The sequence below is a fragment of the Dysidea avara genome, chromosome 11 (genome assembly GCF_963678975.1).
Source record: "Dysidea avara chromosome 11, odDysAvar1.4, whole genome shotgun sequence".
In the NCBI taxonomy this organism is placed as follows: domain Eukaryota; kingdom Metazoa; phylum Porifera; class Demospongiae; order Dictyoceratida; family Dysideidae; genus Dysidea; species Dysidea avara.
Genome location: NC_089282.1, coordinates 509,223 through 523,826, shown reverse-complemented (window position 1 = coordinate 523,826; position 14,604 = coordinate 509,223). Strand labels below are relative to the sequence as shown.

General features: G+C 38.1%; 1 protein-coding gene across 4 annotated transcripts; it reads left to right on the top strand.

Moving 5' to 3' along the window:
- Positions 1-255: 255 nt before the first annotated feature.
- Positions 256-13,541, top strand: LOC136238228 (E3 ubiquitin-protein ligase TTC3-like). 4 transcript variants are annotated; one of them, XR_010692856.1, is made up of 12 exons: positions 256-413; positions 458-503; positions 4,182-4,306; positions 7,007-7,066; positions 7,128-7,157; positions 7,209-7,287; positions 8,557-8,737; positions 10,038-10,100; positions 10,144-10,372; positions 11,373-11,533; positions 13,130-13,192; positions 13,250-13,386. XR_010692856.1 is itself a non-coding variant. In XM_066028587.1 (9 exons), exons 1-9 carry the CDS (start codon positions 315-317, stop codon positions 13,446-13,448), a joined length of 906 nt encoding a protein of 301 aa, XP_065884659.1. In that variant the 5' UTR covers positions 257-314; the 3' UTR covers positions 13,449-13,541. The 4 variants fall into 4 exon arrangements, 2 of the variants coding, with proteins under 2 accessions (XP_065884659.1, XP_065884660.1); XR_010692855.1 differs by having other exon boundaries at positions 13,244-13,384; XM_066028587.1 differs by lacking the exons at positions 10,144-10,372; positions 11,373-11,533; positions 13,130-13,192 and having other exon boundaries at positions 257-413; positions 13,226-13,541.
- The last annotated feature ends 1,063 nt before the right edge of the window (positions 13,542-14,604 follow it).

Sequence of the window (14,604 nt, the reverse complement as noted above, 5' to 3'; positions counted from 1 at the left end):
TTGGATGATCAAGTTTACTGTGGAACAGACACTCGTGGAGGAAGTATTGTTTGAAATGTTCAGACTCCAGAATTGAGTGTAGCTGTTTAGCAGCGCACGTGGTCCCATTATAATCCACTTCAAACACTCTCCCATATGCTCCCCTACCTACTTCACAATCACTAATTTTCACTCCAGTAAGGATCAAATGATTCACGTCGTCTTTACTTGTCATCTCTGTTGTGTACAGACTAGATATGGGTGGGGCTAAACATTGTGTAATTCTCTTAGTTCACGTGAGTTTTAGTTGCTGCACCAATGTATTAGAGAGTAAGATGGACAGCAAAAAGAAAGGCAAGAAAAAGAAGAAGGTGAGGAAGCCATCACAATCGTCTACCACTTCAACTGCTGTCAAGTCGATTACTCCTACCGCGGTATGATGTATTGTCACGTGATCCAGTAACGTCATTTCATGCAGGCAGTAAAGGACTCGTTTGATCCATCCAAATTTATTTCTGACAAATGTGAGTATTTGTTTGAAATATAATACACACCACACCAGTATTGTTGTGTTAGTTTGACACATAAAATAGTTGATGAAATCATTTCATAACAAGGGTTAGTCACTACATATTAGATGATGTGAAGCGTTTCTGCTATCTGATCATTATGCAGTGGTGGATCTAGAAATCGTTCATGATGGTTTTTCTCTGGGTAGTCATTACATAGATAGAGAATGTGAAGTGGATGGGTTAGGTAACCCTAAGATAATATCGGATGGCTGCAGGTTTGAGGCTGTGCATGCCCAGGTCCAGTCATGGATTTTCTCCTTTCTCCACCTTTTCAAACACACTTTATGTAACAACTTTAAACAGGCTGTAGGACCAGGTGTCCTACAGACCTTCAGCACTTGTGCTGTAAAGCCTTAATAAATAAATAAATAAAAAGTGTTTCTACTATCTATGGTCACTTACAACATTACCAATAGAGGATATGTGTTAAATTTACCCAAAAACATTCTAAGAAAAATGTGATGTTTACATCACAATGGTAAAGGAATGTGTTGTTGGTATGCTGGTGCAAATCACAAATTAGACCAGCTACAACAGTTTCTCCAGAGAGATAGATATTCCTTTACGTGTACAACATAACAGAGGAAATCTATAGTTCATGTGGCGAGTTATGGTCTGAGCTATATTTGCTACCCATACTTTTGTATGGGATTGACAATAGTTTTTCACCGTCAAAATTCTTGGGCACGCCATTAATCATATCCTCTATAGTTTTGTACAACCATCTGTGGCCAGGATCAAACTCAAATCAAGTGATCAAAAAATTAGTTTGTACTGGGTTAAGAAGTCCTCAAAAGAGGTGATCAAATGCATAAAACTCCCTTGAAGGTAAACAAGAACTTTAACACTGTTGATCAAGGTCCCAATCATGTGAAATCAAGCAATCAAGCTATTGTTGAGCAAAACTACTGATCCTGATAACAGATTGTTCTACAGGACTATCATACAATACGATAGTACTGTATAGTAGGAACTACAAAGGAGTAGGCGTGGCCCACGAAATATCACCCGAAAGCCAATCTCAATTTTCCCAGATGACGATGAAGCAGTACTGGTGAGGTAAAACTAAGCCCAAACAAGCTTTCAGATCGACCCAAAATGCTTGCAACAAGTTGCTACGGAATTTTTAAAAAAAATTATTCAACAGAATTTTCTACTGACTAAGTAACTGACTGATGCCTTCTGACAAGCGTAACTCGATGACAGATAAGGCTACAGGCTTGATTTTTTCACTGTTCAACGTTGCTTTGGCCCGACAGGTGCCTTTTGGCATACCGCAGTACGTACAATGCATTCTTCATGGACTTACCAGTGTCCTCCTTTGTGTCCCATTCATCTTTGCTGACAGCGAAAAGTGTCGATTTGGCGATAGCTCGTGATGGCTTCCCTTCGTAACGGAAATCGTCTGTATTTTTCGTAGTGGCTGTTTTGAAAGTAGAGGTGCTTTTCAAACAGTTCTTGATTCGTACTGCTGTGTAACAGGTTGAACACAGCCAACAGCGAAGCATAATGGATACTTCACTTTTCAAGCGATAATTAATATAATTGGGGCACGCGGCACGATTTCTTTCTATTGGTATGCGTGGATTGCAGAGGTACTTTACGAACAGTTCTTGATTCAAAATGCTGTGCAATGGATCAGGGCCAGAGCCCACAGTCCAGCCAATCACTTTTCAGCTACTCAATTTTAGTGAAAAGATTGAGATACTCTAATAGAACAGTCATCGTGATACTCCATTCAGTACTTATAGTCTAAGCAATGACACCTGTGTTAACTGTCTTAAAATACCCAGTGAGTCATCTGCTTGGCACACTGCATTGATCATGCATGTCATGCAGTTACAATCTAAAACTAAACTGTCACATTGAGAAATTTTGTATACATCATGAAAACAAAATTAGCTACTAGCTATAATAGTCAGATAAGAAACTCAATTAATTGATAATGTAGCACAAATTACCATTGAGGTTAACAAAAAGAAGAGACTTTGCATAGCCTCCAGATGCCATTTAAGAGTATCTATTTTCAAAAAGTTTCTCTGGGGGAGCATGCCCCCCGACCCCTCTAGCTTATCATGCTGTGTGTACTTAAAGCACATGCAGTTAAGTAACACACACACCAAAGCAGATAATCTCTGATTTACAGATCATATTAGATCAATAAAAACTGAGTAATGTGCATAACTATGACCTTCATTGCAGTCCATGGATGGCCAGACCACTCAAAATCTCTGGGCTCCAGCCCTGCAATGGGTTGAAAATAGCTGGTAATGAAGCACAACAGATAGTGCACTTTTCAGACAACAAGGGGCTGGGAATTTCAGATGCGGTATGCGTGGGTTTACCAGTCATAATAAAATTATTTACAAAAAAAGTTAACAAACAAGTACACGAAAAAATTTGGAATTTTCAACTAGAGTAGGGACCATAGCACATCGATAAAAAGTACTGAAACAAGCTGGAGTAGTGCACGATATTAAATCACAGTACAGTGGAACCTCGATTATCCGAACACCGATTATCCGAACTCTCGATTATCCGAACACCAAATCGACTGCTCAATTAGGGTATTTTGTCAACAAGTGTATGCTTTATTAGTGTAGTTGAGCAAAGCTCAGTATATAAATGTATGGATGTTCGATCTTACGTACTTTCGATTATCCAAACACCCTTCCCCCCCAATTAGTTCAGATATCGAGGTTCCACTGTAAAATAATAAGAAGTGTTATGTCCCTACTGTGCTCAAGATACCATAATGAATTTGCACAGTAGGGATATAACACTTCTTATTGTTTTACTGTGATTTAATATCATGCACTACTCCAACTTGTTTCAGTACTTTTTATTGATGTGCTATGATTCCTACTTTAGTTGAAAATTACAAATTTTTTCGTGTACTTGTAGTATTAAGAGTGACTATTCCTTATTTGGAATGGATACGATCAGATCATAGATGGTAAACAGAGGAAGTACAGCACCGCTATCAAAAAGAATTCATGTTATTGCATATTTTGGCTTCTAAACTGGTGGCTTTACAGGATTACGGAGACCTTGAATACAATTTCCAGTGCTATTCTCTTCCATTTTTGGTATTACCCTCCATTTTGTGTGGAAAACTTTTTTTGTTTTTTGACATCTCCATTCACCATGTATATTAATATTAAACCACTGGGGTTCACTGCACCATTAAATGATACATAATAAAGGCTTTTGATCAGCTCCTAGTTTTCAATGCTCTCCCAAAGTTGGTTTTTAATTGCTTTGTACAAGCTCACATGAGTGTGTCATAACCTCCTGTGGATAGTAAACATTGTATAAAGTTTGAGATGACTTAAGTTTGGTGAATCTCATTGTTGTTGTAAAACATGTTGGTGAGATGGTTACCATGGAGCCAATATTGAACAGTAACTAATGTGCTAATAGTTTGGCAAATCTCCTCAATTCTTAAATTTTAGTTACACCAAAACTTTTGTCATTTACAGTAATATAAGGTGATAGTGTTGTGTGTGAGTGTTCCAGTTTACCTGATCCCTGATATTTAAATGGCTTCACATCACTACTAAACAGCTGGCCCATATCAGTTATACAAGAGGTTGGGTGACTGTTGAATACACTGATCTTACTATACAGCTAAGACATATGGAGAGATGTGGTCAATAGTGTCTAGTGATGATCGAACTAAACACATGTTTGTGGTGAAGATGTTGTTTTGTGGTCCATTCCTGTTCAACCAGTCAAACAGCCTCTCTGATCAGGTGATCTACCCATACATTCACACACTTGATCACATGATGCTTGTCCGGTGACATTAACTCCTCAGTCTCAATAAAACACCCTCAGGGGTTGATATATGACAAGATGTAGTCATAACTGAGTAGTGTACAAAACATCGTACCATTGGGTAGCTTCTCTATCACTCTACTGATCCTCAAACTTGGTGATGATAACTGTGTTTGTTCTACAAGCTGGAATGGCTTAATGTAGCAACTGTGTAGCAAGCTTACAACATTATAGTGTTAATTAAGCCAATAGTACAGTTTGACAATCAATAAAAAGAAAAGTAAAAAATTCAATTCTTTATTCCATGGAAACCAAATTACAAGTGCTAATGAAAGTAATCAGCTTACTATGTCAACAACAGTAAAAGTGTCATATTAATCAATTATGTGTTATCCTTGAGGAGTTTGGCTGTTGTTTTATCATTCTGTAATTACGTTACAGGTTTTAGCAGGTAGGTGAAAACCCCAGCTATTAGCAATAATAATGTAGTTTTTATGACCAAGTATGGTATTTGTGATTAATTCTTCTATTGCTTACCAACACCACCTAATATTGATGTTGGTGTTTACAGTACACACTGTTTCAATATTGTTGATAATAGATGTAGATCAATAATCGGTCACTTAACACTAGAAAGATAAATAAGTACAAAGAGGAGTTTGAACAACAGCTACTCATATTTTATTAATGTACACTTGTGGGCCCTAGAAATTCCCTAATGTCACCAGACAAGCTCACATGATCTACACATGATGGATAAGGATGACACTAATCTATGTTACCTAGTTTTTTGTTGTGGCACAGCTAGCGATATACAATGTAACTTGTGACTGTTGTATTAGAGTATATCTCAAGTCAGCCAAAAGGTGTGCAGCTAGCTAGACCAATAAGGGGTGAGGTCATTTTGTTTACGTAAACAGCTAGATTGTTAAGAGGTATGGTCTCCGTACTCTATTGTTATTACATCTTTAATTGATGGGCGTGGTCACAAATCTATCGTGATCAGTTTCCCAATCGAGAACTTGCAGATATTTAGCTAGTATATCTCTTATAGTAGTGCTGGGACCGAAGCACTTCTGAAATTCAGCTCTGAAATAATTCTGTAGCATTTATATTATGTTGCTGAAAGAAAGTGTTGATACAGAAAATTAACACCTTGATATGGTTTCGTTGGATGAATAAGACAAGCAGCTTGATTGAAGATAAAAGAAAAGACAAGGTACAGAGGGCCTACACCCAAAAGGTATATCCTACTGGTGAGTTTGTTATTGTGGCGTTTGGTGTCCGTGCGTTTGGCCTCGAGCCTTGAAACTGTGGTCAGTGAGACTAAAATTTGAGTTTTGGCGATTAGTAAAAATTTTATATCTGGCCACCTGTAAGTATATAGTTGTAGTTAATGCTGTTATATGGACTAATATTATTCCGTGATTTTCGTCACGTAAGATGTCCCTAGGATAATTTTTATAGACAGAATTTTGGGTGGCATGCAAAATTTTCACCACGGTCCCTACTTAACGGTACTACTGTACTGTTTAATAGATGTCATGAAACATTTAAGACAGAGTAGATACCAGTAGCTGCTGTTTTGCCAGGATAAAGTGTAGCATTAATTAGGGCTGAGCAATACTGCCATTTTAGTATCACGATTGATACTAAAGCCACTATTCACGATACTGAATAGTTCGATACTGAATAGTTCACGATACTGAATAGTTCACGATACTTACAAATAAGTCAATCATAGCTGGTGCCATATAGCATATTGCTCAGCATTCCTGCAGGAAGTCCTTATAGGTGACAGCAAACTAGCCACTATCATCATTGTTTACAGTAACAGTTATTGTAACACATGCTTTGAGGTTGTTATGGTGTTCACACCTCTCTGCAGGGGAAACCAGATGGGTGGACTTTATCATTTACAAGGATTCTTAGCCAACTACTGCATAACAAATGGATTTTTAATGACAGTAATGTACAGGCATGGTATCACGATAGTTAATAACAAAATATCACGATATCGATACTTTCAAAATATCGCGATATATTGCTAAAACGGTAGTATCGCTCAGCCCTAGCATTAATGTGACCACACCCTTAAACAGTCAGAACACGGTTACCACATGATCTAAGCTGAAGTTTTGTTGTAGAGAACAGCACATGACAGCCACACCCCTTAATCTGTTGTGTAGCTCACCTGAGATAAGCAGGGAGATCGAGATACTCTAATAAAGCAGTCACAGCCACATGTGTTATGCTATAACAATAATAAGAGTATAGCTATACAGTGTAAAGCTATCATCATTCATCTCTTGTTTCAATACTTCTTATCACTGGAGCTCTACACTTCATTTTTCATTGTACTAATTAGTTAATGATATTATAGACCACAATTAAACTCTTAATAATTATATTGTAATGTCTGGTTGATTTCTTTGGAGTATTTCAGAAGGGGTAGGACACACATACACTAACTCATTAGTGTGTGCTATCAATTTGAGGTCAGTTAAGAGAGATCAAATATTAAAGTGTTATCAGCAGGGGTCACCTACCATGTCAAAGTTGAACCCTGATCCTGGCTACAAGCCTGGTTGGGGTTGAACATTTCTCACAAAACATGTTTTGTTGTGAAGTGGTGTAGAGTGTTATTGTTACTAACATGTTATTCCTACCCTCAGGGTGAGGAGGTTGGGTTCTTTCAGTTTCTGGTGGACCCTGAACCTTATGGACTAACTGAGGTAATGGATCATGTGATCTCATGTGACCTCATGTGATCCACTCACTGGACCAAACTAACAGTGGACTATTGCAGTACCTGAAGAACAGAGAGTGGGTGTGGTCATGTGTATCATGTGATGTTAGTGATGACATCATTACAAGTCATCACCTGATGTCATACAATTACTGGATAAAGAGGACACTTCACTACAGGCTCACATGACCATCATTAAACTACAGAGTAAGTGATGTATACAGGTTATAACATGTCTAATATTGAAATGGAAGTTTCGTCATGAGATATTTGAATCTCTGAATTTTAACTCACTAGACACTTTAGTTGTGCTACAACCTCTGTACACATGTAATACCTGACTAACACTTTATTAGTGTCTTAAAATTTGGAACAGAGAGAGGGTATAAAGAGTTTATCATACAATACAGCAGTACTGTATATTAGAGATCATGGAGCCTCTTAATACATTTGTGGCACCTTAACAGTATTGGTTAGGTGTAACTATGGTACCATTCAAATGCAATGTCGTCTCACAAGATTGCAAGCAATTGAAAAACACTAATTAAAGGCATGGCACCTGCTTTACTTGCAAGTATTCATCCCGTTTCATTTGGGACGAATACTCACGAGTGAAACTAATTAGCAAGTTTTTGCACTCTCGCAAGACGACATTACATTTGAGTACCATAAGTTCAAAAGTACCTTCAGGACGACCCAAGTGCTTCCAACAAGCTGCTGCAATTTTTTTTATGTTCAGTGGGATTATCAGCTGGCTGGCCGGCTGACTGACTGACTGACTGACTGATGACTTTAGACTGATTTGATTTCATTTTTGATTAAACCTTCTAGATCAGGTTGGCGAAAAGAACAGACGACCACATACAACTAGAAAACTAGTTCGGAACATTCACAAAAATACACACAAAACACAACATTAGTATTAGACAAACATAACTCGACAACAACTAAGGCTATGGGCTTGATTTTTCACTGTTAAACGTTCTAACAGGTGACTTTTAGTATACCATAGTACACACAATGCAGCACACATCATGGAATTGCCTTTGTCCTCCTTTGTGTCCCATTTCTTTTTGCTGACAGTTCAAGATGTTGATTTGTGGTAGGGTGTGATTACTTTCCTGTGCCTGACAAACTATCACCTTTATAATGATATTGTGTGTACTGTCCATAGTAACTGATTGATTGTAGAGAAGCTCCTCTTTGTTACCACTGTGTAACAGGCTGAACATAGCTGAAAATTAATGGCCACTTCAATTGATAGTTGAAGCATGTATTGAGATGTAAAATTAATTTTATGATATTCTGGTGTGCCATTCTTTCTTTTGTTGTGGTATGTACAGATTCACCAGTCATTGTAAATGTTTTTAAAATGTCACTGCAAGTATAGCTTTGTATATAGTGCCTTGTTATGACTAGTCTTATATTTAGTGTCAGTATGGTCTATATATATGGCACACTGTGTCTTACATTTAGTATCAGATTACATCCTATCCCTGGACTTGTTACACCCAGAGCTTAGAGTAGAAGAGTTCTTTGCTGAACGTAATGAGAAGGAACAGCAGGTTGCCATGGTGAGGGAGAGAGGGAACAACAACATGAAGGCAGACAAAGAGAAGGCAGCCATCGCTGACTATACTAGAGCCATCAGAGTGTGGTGAGTTGTCTTCAGTTCTCCACAGAGGGATAGATGTGATTTACAATATAATCCAAATTGCCACATGTTTTGCAAAAATCTTAAACCATCTTTCTTCATCTTGAAGCAAACCTGTGGTGGCTCTCTTAGTAACTATGCAGTGAATAGTGAATAGTATGTAATTTTGATGAAGCTAAATATATGTCTATCTTCTAAGACATGCTAGTGATGTCTGCCTCTCACAATGCAAAGAGCCAAGACAATTACACGTAACACGCTTGACATGTTTAATATCACTGAAAGGTTTTCAATAAACTAAACTCAGTGACTTACATGAAACTCAATATATATTCAGTAAACCTCACCCTACCACTTGTTAGTATTACAACTATTGAAACTGAAGTGAAATATCTAGTGTAATTAAAGAAATAATTTTCCAAAACATTTCTGTACTCTTCTGGACACTGTACTACTAGTTGTCATGGTGATGTGTGATATGGTGATTATAATGTCACAAAGTTGTGTCCCACTATTAACTCTTAACCATATCATTCAGTATCATTGGTGTGTACCAGTTGTGTAGGCTACTACTTGAACACTACACTATAGAAAATTCTGTTAAACAAATTATTTTTTAAATTCTGTAGCAACTTATTGAAAGCATTTCAGGTTGATCTGAAAGCTTGTTTGGGCTTATCACCTAACCAGTACTGCCTGATCGTCGTTAGGGGAAATTGAGGCTGTTTTTTTTGGGTGATATTATTTTGTGGGCCACGCCTACTCCTTTGTGGTCCCTACTATACACTACTATCGTACTGTATGATAAATAATCAAGTCAGTATTAAACTGCTCATGGAGAAATCTAATATTCCTGTTGCGTCAAGGGCATGTATGTTGTGAGCATTTGTTTACAGTGTGATAGACCAAAAAGATAATTTGATCAACTGAAAACACTTCACATGTACAAATGAATAGAGGACTAAACTATACCTCAAGTGGTGGATTTGTCAATTCATTGTAAGCCAAATTCCAATTTAGTAGACCAATGCAAGCAAAAGTTATGAGAGCAAATTTAAGCACCTGTGGTTTATTTTCAGTATAGTCACTATATGAATCAATTTCTTTGTTCTTCCTACAGTCTAGCACTATAAACAGGCTGAAACTTTGCTAACCCATTCCTTGGGGGATATTAAATATTGAGAAAACAAAATAAAATCATGTAAACTATACAGATTTTGCTGAGGCAGTCACAATTGTTACACCAACCATTTTGTGTTGTAGTGACCTTTTGATATTGTATATTGACCTGTTGTTGTGTTAGTCCCTACTGTAGTGACCTTTACTACCAGAGGGCGTCATATTTTAAGAAGTCAAAGGAGAGATGGTAAGGGAGATCATGTGATCACTATGACATCACACCCCTACAGGTTGATAGTTATTGATAGCTACAGGGCGATAGTAACTGACCCAACAAACCCCCGGGTGTACCTGCTTCATGCTGATTCCTGCTGATTCCTGGATGGAGATGGGTAAGGAGTATGGGTATGGTAAGGAGACCATAGCTACTGGCCAGAGGATGCATAAGGAAGGGATAGAGGAACTAGCCAAATTTTATGAACAGATTGAGAAGTTACAAAAAGGACACAAGGAAGAGAAGTAAGTGTGATGGTACCCAGAGGACTTCAAGTAGTACATGCATTGTGTGGAGAAGGCTCATTATCGTAAACTTGTCATGTCTTACTAGCTTCACCCAATAATTCCATCTGACATATCACCCCACCCCTGTGGTATGGTGTGGGACACAACATGCTATGACTACAGTAGAGGCTGTGATACCCTAGATACTAGAACATTATATATGAGTTGAAATGCAATACCATCCTACATATCTCACTCACCATTCATTTGAGATATCATTTTCTGCCATAGTGACTTTCCATTACACATACCGCCACAGTTAGGGGCCCATTAGAATTAAGTTTGCCACTCCACATTTTAAGGGGGAGGTGGAGTAGGAGAGGTACTGATTTGCCTTATTTCCCCTAACTACTTGCCTCTGAATGGTGTTGAAGGAGTGACACATTAATAGTGTACTAATGGTCACCCAAACACATTTAGTGTTCTTGCAGAGTGGTAGTTTGTGTACCCACTCCATTCTTCCTTATGCAGTATTATATTTATTACTGTGCCAGAAATCAAAGGAGATTATAACACACAAGTACTGAGTATAACTGTGTTACATAAAACTAACCAAGCCATACAAGTATGGAAATTTAGGAATTGCTACACTTGGGGTGCTACAGCCTCGGGCCATTGGGGTTAATAAATCGCTTAGTACTCCTTGGTCTTGTTGTCTATACTTGTATATATTACATTGAGTAGCTTATGTTGACGACAGTCCTACTTATCACCACAAGTTATCATAATTGTGTATGTAGTAAACAAGGTGTTGACACTGTTCAGTAGTTACATGGTAGGAGACCTGTCTTGCTAAGGGATAAGCTAGTGTTTAAAAACCTTACAACAAAACCACATGTATAGCTTTTGTATGTATATGTATAGTTAGTGTTTTGTTATGACCAGCCTATGTGTGTCTTATATTTTGTGTCACTATGGTCTATTTATATGGCACACTGTGTCTTACATTTAATATCAGGACTTGTCATATCTGGAGCTTCTTAGAGTGGAAGAGTTGTTTGCTGAACATAGCTAGTGAGAAGGAACAGCAGGTTGCCATAGTGAGGGAGAGAGGGAACAACAACATGAAGGCAGACAAAGCGAAGGCAACCATTGCTGACTATACTATGCTATAGTATGGTAAGTGTAACACTGTGTATAGTTTTCCACAATATGTGACCTAATTTGGGATAACCATTGATCTACGTACATCAATAGATTGTGAATATACTATTTTTAACATTTCAATGTAGTATAACTTGGGAAGGTCATTTAGATCATATAAATAAACAAAAAAAGTCAAAAGCTACAAGTTTGAAATTTTCACAATGAATGCAGCCAACCATAATGTTTATCTCATTGTAATCCATGGCAAGCTAGCTATTGATACAATCAGCACCATTTTTCACAGCGTGTCATCATGGGTGGTGGCAGGTGTGGTTGATATGTGAACAGAAAATGGCCAAGTGGGTCATATGGTGTCTCCAGCCTTAATGTTGCACTCTCAAGACTACCTGTGCTACTGAAAATGAAAGAAATTTACATAGAAAACATCTGGGCAACTGTCCAAGGCTGTTCATGTGTCTACTCTTGTGTTTCATCGATTGATTGATTGATTTATTATTTAAAATCATAGCACTCGGCAAAGCCGTTCTTCCATACTGGAGTACACATAATACACGATACATACACAGCAAACACATTATGTACAAAACTACACTCAACAAAATATACATAAAGAATTATTACAACTGTACTAAATTACAAAAGAACAAGCAAACATTCAAGACAAGTCATGTAGGTACTTAAGAAGACCATCATAAAAATTGGCAATGTCATCAAATAAATTAGATGGCAGTAAACTCCACGACACTGTAGCCTGATGCTGAAAGAAGTGCTGAGTAAAGTTCTTTTTTAATCAAAAAATGTCTGCAAACCAAATTAAAAAATGTCTTCATCTGGCCAGTGGCATTACAAGGTGCCAGAGCATTCTCAGTGGCTGACACACCTCTCTAGAAATCCACTCGTGAATAGTAGACTGAGCAAATCAATGGCATGGCTGTGGTGTAAATGTGTAGAGTATTGGTGTGGTTATCCATTCATGGTGAGAAGCGATCTTCACTGGTATGTTGTGTGTGTGCATGTGTGCGTAGATCAATGATTATCAAAATTTGGTCACATATAATCGTGTGGTGTGGTGTGGTGGTTTTGACTTTACCATAATTTGTACTATACTATTTTGATAAAATCTTTGTACCAATTGACCTCAATATTATTGTCACATATCAATTGTTTAATAGATTACTTTATCATCTCATGTCTGCAACATCAAAGCCATAGCAAGGCCCAAAAAAGGGGTCAGGCTACACATAGCATGCCAAACTAGGGGGACTGTGGGCATGCTCCCCCCATGCCCCCCCCCCCCCCCGAACTTTTGAAAAATTAGCCCTCTGACATTGAATTTGGAAGCAACTCTGACTGGAATTATCAATACAAATTGTAACTGAAACCCTATAGCTGACTGCTCTATTCTTGACTGTTCTATTAGAGTATAGCATTGACTGCTCTATTAGAGCATCTCCATTTTTAACAAAATTCCAAGTGGCTGAAAAGTAGTCCGGCCAAAACCAAACCAGCCGGACTGCTTGCTATGGCCCTGAACATTGTCAGTATAGCACAAACTTAGTCATATGAGCACAATGTTTATTAGACAATATTGACCTGTTGTTGTGTTAGTCCCTACTGTAGTGACCTTTACTACCAGAGGGGATCATGTTTTAAGAAGTCATAGGAGAGATGGTAAGGGAGATCATGTCATCACACCCCCTACAGGTTGATGGTTATTGATAGCTACAGGGCGATAGTAACTGACCCAACAAACCCCCTGGTGTACCTACTTCATGCTGATGCCTGGCTGGAGATGGGTAAGGAGTATGGGTATGCTAAGGAGGCCATAGCTACTGGCCAGAGGATGTGTAAGGAAGGAAGAGAGGAACTAGCCAAGCGTTATGAACAGACTGAGAAAGTACAAAAAGAACGTGAGGAAGAGAAGTAGTGGAGGATCTTTGGAACTGTTTATCAAACAATTAGACAGAACAAATTAATTTGTGTCACTTTAATACTTCAAAATAAAGTTGATTTAGCTCAATTGTCCTGTCACCTTTGTTCCTGGAGTGAGACGAAAGTATTCAGTTAGTGGATAACTGAAGATCATGGATTTGTGTATAGAGCTTTGTGTTTACATAATACTCTAATTGAACAGTCGGTTTTGGTGTTGTGGTAATTGAGGTGGATCAACTATATTAACAATAGTTTATGTGATGTTAAGTAATTATTACATAATCATACATCATGTGATCTCAACTCAGCTTCAATACTAATAACTGTATTGTACCATGTTGGGGGTCAGTGGCCTCAAACTTGGATCCTTCACTGCAGGAGTGACTTGAGGCGGCTTCTTCTCGCCTCACCAGAAGACGCGTATGCAGCTTCAAGTGTTGGGGAGTTAGGCCTGCTAATGTCCTCTGTATCTGCGATCGGGTTTGGGGATTGTATGTTCATTACAGTATTGTCCATGAAAGGATTGTGTAAATATAAATCATCTATGTCCTCATAGAAGTTTGAATTGTTCACCCTGTTTGGGAATGGAATAACCTGCTGATAATTTTGTGTGCGTGCGTGCGTGGGTGAGAGTGAGTGAGTGAGTGAAACAGTAGTGACTTTTGATTGTGTTGTTTCCCACCTTGATCTCCTCTGGGGGCTCTTTAAGTTGTAGTGGATTGCATCCAGTAGGGGTACTGTGAGCGGCCAAGGTGATCTCAATGTTGGACAACATTTTGATGGCTTCAGTCTTTCACTGTATCCATTTGAACTTTCCTTACAGACATCCATAGCTATGGAAGGCTTTCACCTCTGCTACAGGTGGAGCATCACTATCATACATCATGAGATCTCATCAGTATCAATACTAATAACTGGATTGTACCTTATATATATTAAGGGACAAACTTTGCTATTTTCATGCTAAATAGCTATCTATTATGCACGACCTTTTATATGCTGAGGTATTGTTTATGTATAAAGTATATGTAACATTGCATGGAATCAAAGGATTTTTACTATGCCATGCAACTTGTTTCATTGTGAGATGATTAAACTATTAGTTCCTTTAGAAGAGTTATAACGCTAACACTGGTCTGGGTGGATCATGT